This window comes from Topomyia yanbarensis, chromosome 1, assembly GCF_030247195.1.
Source record: "Topomyia yanbarensis strain Yona2022 chromosome 1, ASM3024719v1, whole genome shotgun sequence".
Lineage (NCBI taxonomy): Eukaryota > Metazoa > Arthropoda > Insecta > Diptera > Culicidae > Topomyia > Topomyia yanbarensis.
In genome coordinates this window covers 199,509,108-199,524,288 of record NC_080670.1, presented here as the reverse complement: position 1 = coordinate 199,524,288, position 15,181 = coordinate 199,509,108, and the positions used below count along the sequence as shown (strand labels likewise).

The 15,181-nt window shown below is 39.8% G+C and overlaps 1 protein-coding gene across 14 annotated transcripts in view; it reads right to left on the bottom strand.

Annotated features, from left to right (window-relative positions):
• The window catches only part of LOC131687438 (ephrin type-B receptor 1), a 177,821-nt gene that overhangs the window by 21,384 nt on the left and 141,256 nt on the right, over nucleotides 1-15,181 (bottom strand). For 5 of the 14 annotated variants that reach the window (XM_058971525.1, XM_058971520.1, XM_058971557.1 and 2 more), the window contains 6 exons: nucleotides 9,474-10,786; nucleotides 9,125-9,399; nucleotides 8,984-9,067; nucleotides 8,822-8,926; nucleotides 8,354-8,371; nucleotides 7,811-7,858 (listed from right to left, as the gene is read on the bottom strand). In XM_058971525.1, the coding sequence (XP_058827508.1) occupies nucleotides 7,811-7,858; nucleotides 8,354-8,371; nucleotides 8,822-8,926; nucleotides 8,984-9,067; nucleotides 9,125-9,399; nucleotides 9,474-10,786 (1,843 nt within the window). The remainder of the gene's footprint in view (nucleotides 1-7,810; nucleotides 7,859-8,353; nucleotides 8,372-8,821; nucleotides 8,927-8,983; nucleotides 9,068-9,124; nucleotides 9,400-9,473; nucleotides 10,787-15,181) is intronic. The other 9 variants (XM_058971553.1, XM_058971562.1, XM_058971570.1 and 6 more) reach the window with 6 other exon arrangements.

The window sequence follows — 15,181 nt, the reverse complement described above, 5'->3', positions numbered from 1 at the left end:
CAGAGATGGCTGGACCGATTTGCCCAAACTTAGTCTCAAATGAAAGGTGCAACCTTCCCATCGGCTGCAATTGAATTTTGGATCGATCGGAATTCTGGTTCCGGAATTACGGGTTTCAGAGTGCGGCCACACAGAAATTTCTCATATAAACTATAGGAAAAATTAAAAATAGAATTTTTATTTTTGATGCTAAATGTGTTCAAGGTGCATGAAACGTCGAGATTTGATGCAAACTCGATAATAAATTTGACGACAATTCACTTTTTTGGATTTTGGCACATTTTTGCCTTTCTCATATAGAAAGGTTGTGCAATCACTCTGAAAAACGTCAACCTAATCCCGGCCCCCGGAGGGCCAAATTTTTTTTTTCGACTCTCATAAGGTTTCTGGACTTTAACAGGGACGTAGTTGATGGTTTACGGAGAGGGGTTACACCCCCCCTCTACTGTTCACTCCCCTCCTTTAAAAATCTCCTTAAATCACCCCTCAGACCACCACCCCATCCAGCCCTCATACCCCTCCCTTTCAACCCCATCATCTTTAAACCACCACTATATCACAAAGCATACCAATTTAAGCTGGGGAGTCGTTCGTTCATGGGACTTTCGCCCTCCTCACATACCCACCCCCGCATGACAAAATGAGTTAGCAAGCAGATAACATTGATCTAATGCTGATTAGGCTAATGGAGTATGATATTTTTTTGTTTCAAGTGTTTCACCGCCGACACGTAGCTCATCAAGTTCGTGGCTGGCATGCCATTGTGTATAAGTGCAAAGTGTACTAAGAATGTAATGGACATTTCCACAATTATGTTGAACATAAAAAGCCTCCGTGCCATAGAGAAATGAGAAAGGCACAATTGCACCGCTAGGTGGATTAAAACAGGTTTTTAAATTTTCCGACCACACCGTTTTTCGCTTGATCCCATATTGCTCGGTCAACTTTCAATTTAGAGATATGACACTTTCACTGGAATTTCCGAAAAATTACGCTCAACAATATACATTCGTGCAAGAACTATATATTAGATAGAAAATAGCCATACATAGCAAGTATTGAGCGGCACTCACCTTCAGAAACGACTATTTGGACCGAAACGTCAACGTACAATACAATCCACCTAAAAGCAGTATTATATCGAGTTCACCGATACATGAGCTACAACATAACATTTACTGGTGACGAATCGATTGACTACTTCTTCTTAAAACCCCGGAAAACGAACGAGAAAACTCGAATTTCCATAAGGCACAACGTCGGGTTACCCCCTTTTGAACGCCAGCTAGTGCTAGGGTTACCGCCATGGTCAACTTATTTTCAAATTTCTCCAATGGCAGTTCCCGTGGATTACTAAGAACAATTAAAAAAATCAAAAATATTAATTTCGAAAAAAAATGTGAGTTAGTCCCGGTTGTTAGTTGCATCATTCATCTAAACAGCCCAGCCGCTCAATCGTTTTTCATTCATTTTTAATGTCATTGGCTCTATGAATATCTCTGTACTAGGGTACTCACTAACTTTTTCAAGCAAAACAACCCTGAACCTACCACGTACATACTGCACGTGTACGCTTGAAAATGCTAACCTGAACTGGCCACTATGGAGCCGATGACGGCTCTGGTTGGTGCATGAAAAAGCATTAATTTAAACGAATGCGCTTAACTTTGTCATGAAAATCCTGCTAACGTGAAAGTGAATCATTGAGGGAGGCTTTGAATTTCATCTCTACTTGCAAGGATCTTCTAAGTTCCATCAAGAACATATTCCTTCAGTCAGTGAAAGTTTTGGATGGCAAGGGAGGTTCTCTCATTTGCGGTTAGGTTGTTTTCAGCAATTTCGAGAGACCTGGCTGACTTGATTCTCGACATCGCGATTTAAGCTCGAACCAAAACGAGTAGCCGGCGCGAACACCCGCGGGTGGCCTCCCACTCCGTGGTGGAACGAATAGTGCTCGGAAATGTACGCGAAAAGGTCCACCACGTATAAAAAGTTTTTGGACGTCGAATTCACATGAAATTTTTTTGAATATACGCGACGTTAGAAATGCAAATGAAATGCTTGATGAAAACTAAAAAACGCGGTTATTGGCAACGGTTCGTCAAACGAATTATCGAGAGAAACATCGATGAACACTCTTCGGAGAACAGCCCGATGCATGTGGAAACAAAACAGTTGTAAACGAGAAATATTCGATTTCGCTAAGAAGGCCTGCACGTATTCTGTGTCGGCACAGAAATCCTATAGGTAGCATCGCGTTCACAATACCGCAAACACGTTTTTGGCAGTGGAGATCATATTTGCTCTCTTTTCATACAATGATAAATTGAGCTGGGATTGTTGTTCGAGAAAAAAAAACCCTATGGCTTCCGCAAAGGTAAAAGACGTTGCTCTTAACATATATTGAAATGTGAAACAAGTGCATATGGCATCAGATTTCTTGGATATGGATACCAGTATGGTCTAGCACAGAATTTAATTTTTTTAGCTAAATTTGTCTGAAAAGTACACGCATTTTCATATGGCGATTTAACAACATCGTATTTTAGCTACATGGGCCTTCTCCAGGGCTCACCTCTAAGCCTACACACACTAAGGCATGTAGATGACATGGGATGATCTCTGTTACAGGACCCAAAGCTGTTGAATTGCAAGGATCATTATAATATATTTTGGACAATTTGTCTTCTGGGTCATTTATCTAGGATGCGTGAGCCAGTGATGCCAGGTGCACACATTAATCAGTGTTGCACATATTTTCAATGTGTTGCACAGATTTTTAAAACTTTACAGATGTCCACAGTTCTCTGTTATAATGCACAGAAAAGCACAGATTTCTCCATTTTTGATCACGCGCTAAACCTAAAAAAAGGTCACAACTTCTAGTTCTGAGTCAAACTTTCCTTAACACAGATTTTTACACGTGCTGCACAAGTGCACACAGATGTCAAAAAATATAACCTGATATCCCTGGTGTGGCCCGGTGCAACATCAGCGTCTTCCAATAACGATACGATTAATCAGGTCTTTTCATTTTGATCACTTTTTCATATTGAGTGAATGCGCAAATCGGTCTTCCAATTATGTTTTTGAGAAAAATAAAGGTTGCATACTCACAGGCGTTTGGCTCTAGTTTGGCGACCCAGAGCTTCTGTGCTTGGCTAACCGAGACATCACTCGGTTCCTGCCAATTGCTTTAGGTGCGGCGTTAGTTTGGATATATCGTCTAACTGATAGCAAGTTGGTGCCAGTTACTGACGAGTGGAACATGAAACATTCAAATCCAACTTAGTTGAGTATTTTGTTTTAAATGCTAATCCGCTTCCTGTAAACATTTTGATCTATAGGATGCTGTCGGGTACAACACATGATTTCCTGTCTACTACGAGAATGTTCGCCGGATGAGATCAAAACTTCTTGCTTGTCTTCACTTCCCGCGATTACGGCATTACTGTTCTCAACGAAACTTGATTACCCAACGATATACAGGTATACCTCGATTTAACATACATTTTTCGATTCAATCATGTATGCTAAATCGAATTTTATGTTAAATCGAAACACAAAAGAAATATTTGTTTTCGAATAGAATTATTTTTTATGTTCATCATACGAAATATTTACGAGGATATTACTGATTGTATCCACATAACAGTGACATAGAAGCCACATTCACAATTAAACAATTAGATTGCTCTTCTGAACATAAACAACATATTTATCTAAACCTTGCCAAGTATTCGCCAATTCTAACAGATATTCATATCATAAAGTTCGTCACAAAATTTTCTCAGAATTCAGGATAATTTATAAGAAGAGTGTTATTAGCAGTACAGTATTATTTAAATTTTTTTCACTAGATTCTTTCTAACATCAACAAAGTGATTAACCATTGTGTGCATGAAGAGCACAATGCCTAATTTTAGTAAGTAAGAAAATTTGTGTTTCTATTTTGTCTTTTCTTTATCTTGGTAGACAAACCTGTCCGTCAGATAATCGCAGAATTCAAAAAGAGAACACTACTTGAGTTCATGAGCAAACGACTAGTCACGAAGCTTTGTAAGCACTGGAGTTCTACTTGCTAAAAAAACAACCAAATCGAGCCATTGTAGCGCTGTAGTTCTCTTTAAAGAAAAAGTTTGATTAAATCATTTTGTACACGACAGATACATTTTAATTACAATACAAAAAGTATTTTAAAAAATTATGTACGTGGAGGTGGAATTCGCTAGAATGTTGAAGTCACTATTATCGATCTCCAATGTAGCCGCGTAGCATGTAATGGCTAAATCCAAGAATTGATGCACTGGTTTCCTGCTCCCACGTTGTAAAAGGCGACAAAGACGGAAATCTTCTTTTCATTTTATTGGATCTATCTCCTTTTTCATTTATTGGATCCATCTTCTAGATTTCTATTTAAACGTGAACCTTTATTATGATACTCCTGGGGACCATGTATCCAGAGTCTTCGATCATCTTGAATGGTACGCAAATGCCAGTACAGTTATTCGAATCCCAATCTCTACTAACGACCCGTTGCAGTTGTTGAGAGTAATATATACAGATATACAGAATACGCAGTAATATAAAAAGAATATCACAATCAGTGTCGGACTAACATTGCTTTTGTGTGCTTCCTCTGTTTACATTATGTAATGACCGGCACCGGTATTGATAAATAAACACCGTGAGCTTACCAGGAGTCCTACATTGAAGGAAGACTTTTGTCTTCCATCATTATCGTCCATTGCATTTTTTTTTTGCAAGAGGACTCGATCCATAGCGAAGTTTTTTTGAAAAATGTCCACATGCACTGAGAAATTCAACTGTTCAATACAGCCTGTGAAAAGATATTATCTTAAGCAGGAATCGAGCTTACGTCCTTTTAAGCTCTAGTTGGGTGCGTTAACCACTCCACCATCGAGGAACTGCCATGACTTCATTACAAATTTCCAACAGTTTCGTAATAACCGCTACAGCCCCAATGCCTATTAGTGGGACTCACCGTCTGCCAATATCTCGGTCACCGCCCTGTACATTCCATCAACCATATCTTTCCAGTTATCTATTTTTAGCTTACACATAAAAACCCATAAAACTATTATCAGGAAATAACTTGAACCACAAATTCGTGTATTCATTTTGTTATGCGGTATCAAAATAAGAATGTTTTTGCATCTCAGAATCTTAAACATAATCTAGCGAAAAAACGAAAATAAATTATGTTTCCTTAAGCATTGGAAGCGGATCATAGAATAAAATTGATATTGATTCTTAACATTTCGTTTTAGTAACATTGATAATGAAAAAAAAAATTAAAATATTTTGCATGTATGTTAAATCGAGGCAAAAATTACGTTAAATCGAAATATGTTAAATCGAGGGTATGTTAAATCGTGAGTATGTTAAATCGAGGTATACCTGTATTAAGCTCCGAGCTAACGACGAACTACGCAATTTATCGATGCCTACTTACTACTGCTGCCCTAGTCAGACCTACAATCTTGTCTCTGGTAGAATTTTTTCCGCATATTTGTTTTCGTTTACTTCAGCATATCGATCTGTTTTCCCCGTTGGATTACACCAAAAAGCCTACAATCGAGCCGAATGAACGACAGCTAGCAGCCTCTCGATGTAGTGTTCATTGTCTCGGAAACAAAGGAACATTTTTTATTCTTGCCATCATGAGCAAAGTTGACAAAAAAGCTCTGCTTCGACCCAACGCCGCAATTGTTGTATATTCGACCGAGTTTTCGTTAAATGGACTACCTCCTGAATCGTTTCGTTTTGCATAATAACTTGAAACACGTGGAAGTGACAATATTGGTATTAAGATTCCCCTGTATATGAAAAATGATTACATCGAGGTTAGGCTACATGACCTATAATCGCGTACCCCTCCAGAGCTAATTGCAAAATGTCTGTCGCAATATTGAGAAGTAGAATTCGTTACAACAGATACTTGAAGAAACTTCTTTGCAGATATTTCTAACTTATTCCCTCCTACTTGACTGAAAAACTCAAAACTCACGGAACACGTCATGGACCCATGAGAGGCAAGCTCGTACGTGCAAGTACTGGATTCAGACAGCAAACTAAGCACAGCCTTGGGCGGCAGATACAGAAGAGAATGCATCTCAACAAAGTTTTCAATACCAATACCTGAACCACAAACGGTTGTCAAATTTGTGGATGTTGTTCAGGCCATAATGACAACTTCAAAAGCAGTATCCAGAACCCCCAAATCAACTTTAAACAGTATCGGCGAGGAAGTTAATAACAATAACGACGAGTTTACGCTGGTAACCCGTAAGTGCAAGAAACAGAGAAGAATATCTGATCGCGGACAGCAAGGCAGCTTTGACTATGAAGACCGTAGCATGAAAGGTAAGAGATTTAAATGACTCCTACGATGCAGTATGCGAGTAGACAAATGTTCACCCACCGCGAAAGAAGGTATACGCGTGCAATACATTTGATTTTATTTATATTTTTCAAATGTTCTAGACATATCAAAGACTCATGTCAATGTTATGCTACCGCTATGAGTCGTGTCAAATTAACGAATTAAAAAGAGACCCTTTGAGTTCATCAAGGAGAGGAATCTTTCTGCTGATCAACAACGCTGATGATGGCTCTAGGTTCTTACAAAATGCAACATTGTAACGCATTGTCTGCCCTCGGATACAGTACCATATTTATAGGAACAAAATGAAATACTTTATTGAGCATGTAGTAGTGCAAAAGAGGCGCGACTGCAAGATTTGGGTTCATGTTGAGATTCATATCGTTCTTGGTTGTATTTCTGAACCGAAGGTTCCCCAAACGTTTTAAGACTATGCTAAATTCGCCTAGAAAAGGGTATCTTTGTGGGGGCACATACGCAGATTTCAGAAGACAAGCTGAGTTTTAGGTTTCGCCCCTAGCAGCGTCAACGAACTGTAAAACACCATTAACAGCATCTTGTTTGAGAACTGTTGAACATTGATGATATCCTCGTTTGAAAAATAACCTGTCGAGGTGTAAGGTGTAAAATATTCTTGACTGATGCTCGGTTTCAATATTTGTTAAAAATAAATTTGAGAGCTCTCTCAAGAGCACTTGATTACAACTGTTCTATGCAACTTCTTACGCTTACGAAGTTTCATAAAAATTCTGAGACAGGGTTGCAAATCCCATAGACGAGTCGACGCGAAGTTCGCCTTTCAAAGAATTGAATGTTAAACTTCCACTGAATTGTGAATAATTTCTACTACAAGAATACTTTGAAGAAAGCTTGAATTGTTCAAAATGGAGATTTCCTCAAAGAAATCGGCGAGTTACTCTGGTGTTCAAAGTAACCTCCCAAGCGACAAAGAAGGTTTTGTACTATACTACAAGTTTTAAGAGTTCATGAAATCGCAATTGTTGTTTTGAAAGAATCTCAAAATTTAATGTTATAGTACTTTCAGTGGAACAAGAGCAGTCAGAATTTAGGCGCTTACAATGAAATCGCGCTTTTTCAGGGCAAAAAAATCAATCGATGACTCAATAGGTACCGCGTTCATTAAAAGCCGCGCAGAATAATCGTTAAAACAAATGAAAAGTAGGAAAAGTTAACCAGATCAAATTAGCCTAACAAATTATTCCAGCTGACTCAAATAGCTTATGGCGGGAGAGGTTAAATTAGAGCAACTACTACGTAACTAAGAAATGTTCGCTTATTTAGGTAGTAAGATAATAGTGATTATATTAGAAACAGTAGGAAGGTAGGTTTTGCGATTCAGAGATATCAGAATTGATCTACGCGCGAACAAAGCAACAAATTTACCATTGTTTTTCATCGTTTTCACGATCGGCGTTGTGTCCATTGCGTGAACTATAATCGAGAAAGAAAGACATAAAAAAACAAAGTAGCAGAAGCACACTCAACCCAGTATCCTCCTAAAGTGGGCACAACAAGGTGGTGACCGATAGTTCGGTCACCAACGGGATACTACTAGGCCTATACTAGTGAACTATTTTTTTACATTAACAGGTGCAGAGAAAAAAAACACACGCACACACGTATTTAGAGTTAAGCACAATCGATTCACTTGGAAGGCAAGAAAGAAAGGTTGCAGAACACGCAAACGCAAAACAAAATAGAACCGAAACAAAAAACACACACACGAGAGTAAGAGAGTACGGAGGAGGACAGGAAGATAAACACATTGAGTAAATGGCAAAATAAACATGCAGAAAAACAAAGGCGAAGACAGCAAATCGAACTTTGGCAAAAGATAACGAATGAATTGAGGTCAAAATTTAGACAACTGTTTTTTTTTTGTTTTGTCAAAAATGAATAATCAAATCTTCTGAATTTGCCACTTACTGTAGGTCACTACAAGTCCTGCTCGGAAGATTTGGAATCATTGTGGCGAGCATTGTGGGTGTGGGTAGAGGGAAGAGAATGCAAATATAAGTGATGCGTATTAAAACACAGGTGAGGGATCTCATCACACTTTCACTACTACAGAAAAGGGTATCAGTTTCACACTCTCTACGGAGGCTGACGCGAGATACTTCTTGGTGACTAGACCGGATGGGACTGAATTGGATAAAACGAGAGAGATAGAGGCGGGTATTGGAGTCTGTTTTCACCCGTGACTACGCGCTTGGACGGAAAACATCACATTTTCTTCTAGCATTAACGGAGGGGGTGGATCAATTTTGTATCTAACTTTCTGTTTGTTTGGGATACAAGCTTGGAAACTCGAAACAGGGATGGTCTGTACACATCAGGCAATAAGTCCGGAACAGGGGGACACCAGATAGAAAAAGTAGATTCGACTCAAATTACCTTCGTTGCTGGCGTAATCCAATGGCAGAGGGAGATGATTGTTGGTCTTCTTATCGATGTCATCGTTGCTCTTGGAGCGGAGGAATAGAACGGTCACGACGATCACTAAAATGGGTAAGAATTAGTATTACCAAAGATCAAATACAAAACAGCAATTCTTACCTAAGACTAAGATGAAAACAACTGCAACTGTTGAGCCAGCAACAATTCGCATTTGGAAGGAGTCATCGTACACTGAAAAGGAACCTCATCATAGAATAAAACGGTTCAATTCCGTTACACAGTGCGTCAAATCTAACTAACCTGGACTGACGCTCTGGTGCGTCTGAGCGTACACTATGTTACTGAAGGTGCCCCACCCGTTCAGCGTTTTGCAGCGCACCTGGAAGCCGTACTCGGTGTTTTCCTGCAGATCGTTGATGTGAATCTTGGACTCCTTGGTGCTCAGCACCGATTTGTTCATGGCGTCCACCTCCGACTTGGGGAACCACCGGACCTCGTAGTACTCGATCGGTGAATCGCTGTGCATCGGTTTGTCCCAAACCAGATCGACCTCTTTGTTGGTGATGGAGATTATTCTGTGGGGATAAAGAATTGTTTACGTTAGTGATGGACTCTCCTAAATCTAACAACGAAAGCCAACCATACTCACTTCACATTGAACACCGTGCTGAGAATCGCCGACTCGGTAGTGAACGTAATCTCCGCAAACTCCGTCTTGATGTCGTCCAAATCGGACGACGACGATCGGCTTCCCTGCTGATTGGGTGCCTCGGTTGCATGATGATAGTGATTCCCTCCGAATCCACCCGAGCTACTATTTTCGAATCCGGCTCCACCGCTGGCCCCCGGTGTATCCGGACTGATCAGATAGGATACACCGTGCTGGGAATGGATCTGAACCGTGTACGTTGTGACCGGTTCCAGATTGGTCAGCGTCAGCTTGGTGTCGTTGAATGTTTCCGTGGACGGGTTGAACACGACGTTTGAGGTGCAGGCGGAGCACTTTATCCGGAATACGATATCACTGCGGTACTTGTTGTCTAGCTGTTCGTCTACTGCTCGTTGTGGAGCGTTCCACGATAGAATGGCACTGGTTTGATCGATGAACAGCAGGGTAAGGTTGGTCGGAGGTCCCGGCGGTTTGTAGCAGGACATGTGTTTACCATCCCTCGGATGCCGATAGTGTCCACTCAAACAGGGACAGAACGGTGAACCGATTTTGTTGGTTTTGGAATTCATCGGACAGATCGTGCAGGTTTCTACCTCTGCCGAACGGAACTTACCAACCGGACAAACGTTACATGTTTGCTTTTCATGGTCCGGTTCATAACCGACCTTGCAGCGGCATCCTCCGCTCAAGATAGTCCATTTGCCGTCTCCCTTGCACAGATAGGTGGGCGTCTCGTAAGCTTCTGCATTCTCCACACAGATCCCCGTCTGCTGTTCAATTATTGTAATTTCCCGCCCCGTCGGTGTCTCATTGAAATGGGCGAAATTCACCGTCACCGCCGGGCACGTTATGTAGTACACCTTCACGGCCAGCACACTGATACAGGCGCCCTGATCGCGGAACGCAAAGTACACCCCCTTCTTGGTGACGGCTATACTCTTAACCTCCACGTTTATATCAACGTCGGAGTTTTGATTAAAACGACCTTCACCGGCCGCAATCCGCCCGATCAGTTTGTAACTTTCCGGCTGCCAGGGCGGTGGTTCCCGTGTCGCCGCATCAAACTCGTAAAACAGCAAGCTGAATGTTTCCTTGCACGACAGCGCATTGCCCGGGAACAGCGAACAGTCCCGGATGGTGAAGTGAATCTCGATGTACAACCGATTGGCCGGACCCCGATCGATGAAGGGCGACCAGAGCCAGTTGTTGACGTTGTTGTAGGCCACATCGCACACCACGTAGCTGCGCCAGTTGATACCCTTCACGAAGTTGGTGAACGATTCCTCCACCCACTGTTGGAAAAGTGAAAAAGAGAGAGAGAGAGAGAGAGAGAGAGAGAGAAAACATGTGAGTTGTTGTTGTTGGTGTTGGTACTGTTCGGGAAGCGATGGGACAATGAATTATGAGTGACAAGCGATTCGGAGCTAATTAGAATGATTTTTCGGCTCGTCGCAAGATGAATTGATGGGCGGGCGACAGGAGTGAGCTGCCCGTCGGGCGCAATCGATTGGAGACAATTGGATTATTAATGGTTTGGATTTAATTGATGGATGTGCGCTCGAATTTCAGCTGTAACAGAAGAAACTTGACAACAAACAGATGGTCACAGTACCCAGTTTATGGAGTTTACTAACGCCCCCAGAAACTAATTCGAATTCAATAGGAGCTTGCACCAATCTGATCAGCGCGCGGGTACAACTTTTCCTATGAATGAGGCCCCACTCACCCCCGAGGGGCGTTTTCGCATTTGTCTTTACATAGAGCACCACACGCTGGCATTTGTCGGTATAAAGAGTATAACTAACGAAGCAAAAGCCAACAACCATTGAAGACACACCATCGAAATGCCACGATTAGCAGCAGCATCGGAGCATCACTGACTGGCACACTCCTCTTCTCGGTATGATGATCAGTGTTCCTAGTTGCTCTGGTCGGGTGCAACAATGTAAGGCCAGGATTCGATGGAGCAAGAAATGGGACATGGGGCTTTGCTTTTTCAACTGCATCGAGGAATATGATCTCTTATTTGTGATTTTTTATTCATCTGGTGATATCTGCTTTGCACTGGGTAAACCGGTTGCGAATCTTTGCTTTTACTTAGGACTGAGTGGAAGTATCCATTCAGTGTCGGTGTTTTATCTGCTTTCAGAGTAACCAGTAATGGAAAGTGATCACAAATGAGAAGAGATTCTTTATACGTTTAACAGTTATTGGCGACGTTTCGTACAATGCTTATCAATGGAAACGTCGGCAAATATTGTTCAAGACTGTCTACGATTTTTTTTGAGGCTACGAATGTACTTCTAAAGAACTTTATTTTCAATTATTGGACTTAACACACAAATTCATCGGAATAACAGGGACTTCGACTCCATGTTTACTGCCATTTTAGAGCAAGGGTAGTTTGATCATATATTTGCGTATTATTTAAGGTGAGATAAATCAAATGTTCATTTTCATGGTTGAGTTCTGTATCCGATCTTACAGAACCAACCGGGATACGAGCCAGAATGAGTGGTTTTTGCATGAAACCCAGGGCCGAGTCGGGTTCTAGACCTAACCCCTGTCTGTTCACTTATTTTGACAGCGCGGTTGGGCCTAATTCAGTTTCCCTTCCAGCGGAAGCAACATTAGTAAAAACCGGCTGGGATCTGACGAAGCCTTTTCAACAAAAGTCGCGCGGGTGAAATTGCGATTGTTTCAGTCATACAAAGTGAAGCTCTTGGAGCAGGTAATACTTATTTTGGGCCGCTCAAAATTATTTCTTTTTCTCTTCATTAATAAAATAGACAGTTTGTCAGTGATTTTAGACATTTGAAGTCTCCTGGTGACCGAAACCCTAGGAGCTCCTGCATCTTGCATCGCGTGCGATTTCCAGAACAATTTTTAATCGAAGTTTCCCTCCTCCTGTGACACTTGTGGACACTTGCGTGTATACGGCCTCTAATAACACCAAGTGTCGGACTAACAATCGTTCCCTTTCCTGCTGCAATCTACGCTCGGGTCCGGCTGGTTGCAGTGTTCATCAATAAAGAACATGGGATTGCCAGAAATTGTAAACTGAAGGGTAATTCGTTACTCTGTGCAGTTTCAGCTAGTACAGATCAATAACTAGAGATGGTCGTTTTCGGGTTTTTGGACCCGACACGAACCCGACAGGTTTAGGATCGGGTTCGGGTTCTGCAAATTTAAACTTCTCGGGTTCTGGTCGGGTTCCGAGTTTTCAAATTTGATATTCACGGGTTCGGGTTTTACAAAATTTTCATTGTCGAGTTCGGGTTTCCCATTTTTAAAATGTTCGTGCTCGGGTCAGGTTCGGGTTTTACAAATTTTACAATTTCGGGCCCGGGTCGGGTTGGGGTTTTTTAATATTCAAGCTCTCGGGATCGGATTCGAAAAAAATAAAACCCAACCATCTCTAGTTACAAACAGGAGTGGGTTAATTCGTTAAAAAGACACATTTTTCAAAAAAAATATTGTAGTGACACAGGGTGTGTTAGTATATTCATTCAATTTTCATATAATAATACCATAATTGTGCAATATTTTCTTAAAATTTCATTGCAAAATACTGAAAATTTAATGGCTCGACTGTTTTTGATGATTGTCGAACAACAACCAAAAATCCAAAAGTAACCGCAGGCATTTTTTTTGATTTTTAGTTTACTATTTAGGGGGACCTGAAAACAGGTAGTGCAGTCAACGATACGAAGCTTTTTTCCTTTTGCTTAATATTAACGGCCGTTATGGACGGTATCTGGACCTAGCAATTGATTTTACGAACGGCGAGGTACAAAATTTCAATTTGTTTTAAATATTAAAATAAAATATGTTAAACATTTAACCACTAAATCTGATATTTTTAATTCCTTAAAAATAGAAGAATTTTTTATATATTGGAAATTAAACACCTCTTTGTCGATTCATTTCATAATAAATTTGGTATTTTTTGCAATATATTCACAATTTTTCAACATCATATTTCGAGTTTTCAATATTTTTCTTATGATATTATTTTTCTTTCATATTTTTCGAAATTCTGGCAAAGTTGCAGCATTTTCCATTTTTTCTGTTATTTTTAACATTTTATTAATTATTTATTAAGATTTTAACCGGAATATACAAATTCAATGATTAATTCAAAAACTACAAAAACGAGAATTATTGCTGCTGTTCGTTCTGTGCACACTTGATGAGGAAACATGTATTACTTTACCCCCCCCCCCCCCGCTGCTGCTTATTCATCGTTTCATTAGCCCCCTTCCTCGCTCTCGTATACGTTCACGTCGTCTTCGCTAGATCAGTTTTGGTTTTCACTCTTGAATGTTTCTGGTGCTTTATTCATTTCTGAGATACTGTAGTATAAGTTCTTTTTTGTTTATTTCATCGCCAGGTGTGCTGGCTGTCGATTTGGGGATATCGAGGAGGCGGGATTGGCCCGTTTATCTGTGATTCAACAACGAAGATTATTTGTTAGTGTTGATTGTAGTTAGTACATTTTCCTTACAAAAATCTTACATATCTGGCGTTTGGGAGCGCCATTATTGCCACACTTTGGTGTCTCATTTCTCAATGATCCCTGTCATTGTATTTTTTTTTTTAAATCGAGCTGTTTAAGTATTCTTATTGAGTTTTTAGTATTTTCAGTATTTTAGTACTTTTTTAAAGAAGTTTTTAAGTAATTTAGTATTTATAGCCTTGGTACATTTCGTTGCATTCTGTTTAGACAGACATCTCAGACGATTCTTACTATACAGGATCCCTCTTATCACTAAGAATCCTTCTTGGTTGGGGCTGGAACATGATCCCGATCCTATGAGAGAAACCATCACAGCCACCAAACCAGGACGAGTATTTATAGTATTTGAAGTATTTATAATATGCTTAGAAATTCGAGTATTTATAGTATTTATGGTATTTTCAAAATTCTTTTTTATTTCTTGATGAATAACATTAATTTTAATGTTTTTTTTATTGTTGCAATATTTTAACGATTTTAAGTGCGCGCTTGAATTTTTAAAAATTTTGGTAGTTTTAGTGATTGTATTTTTAGCATTTTTAGTCTTTTAAATATTTTGTTTTACTTAGTATTTTCTGGGCATTTTAGTTTTTTGTCTTTTTCAGAAATTTGATTATTTTTCAACATCTTACTTTAAGTATTTTTTGGTATTGTTTACATCTTAATTTTAGTGTTATAATTAAGTCTTTTTGGTATCAAAAAATTTAAAATAGTCGGTAAAATTAAACAACTCAAACCAATTATTGAAAAATTAACTATTAAAGCATAGAAAATAGAGTAAATTAACTCGAATTTGAAAATAAAAAAATTAACAAATTACCGAAACTACGAAATTAATGACTAGAAATCTCCAAAAATAAAAATAAAAATGAGAAAAGTGATTTTGTCATGTTTCCAGTATTTTCAGTCTAAAGTACGCCATGCGATTGACAAAATCGGGTCCAAGCGTTGGATATAAGTCGGGGTTTCATTCGTGTGATGTCTAGGCTCATGTCCAATCATTTGTGCTTTGAAGAAGCTGATCACGACATAGAGCATGTTGTTTGGCCGTGCATTGAAAATATCCCGTAGTCGGATCCCAATTAGTAGATTCTTTACGAGTCCTAGAAAGACCAATTCACGTTCTGGTTCGAGACATTCTGGTTTACCGCGATTCGCTATATATAGT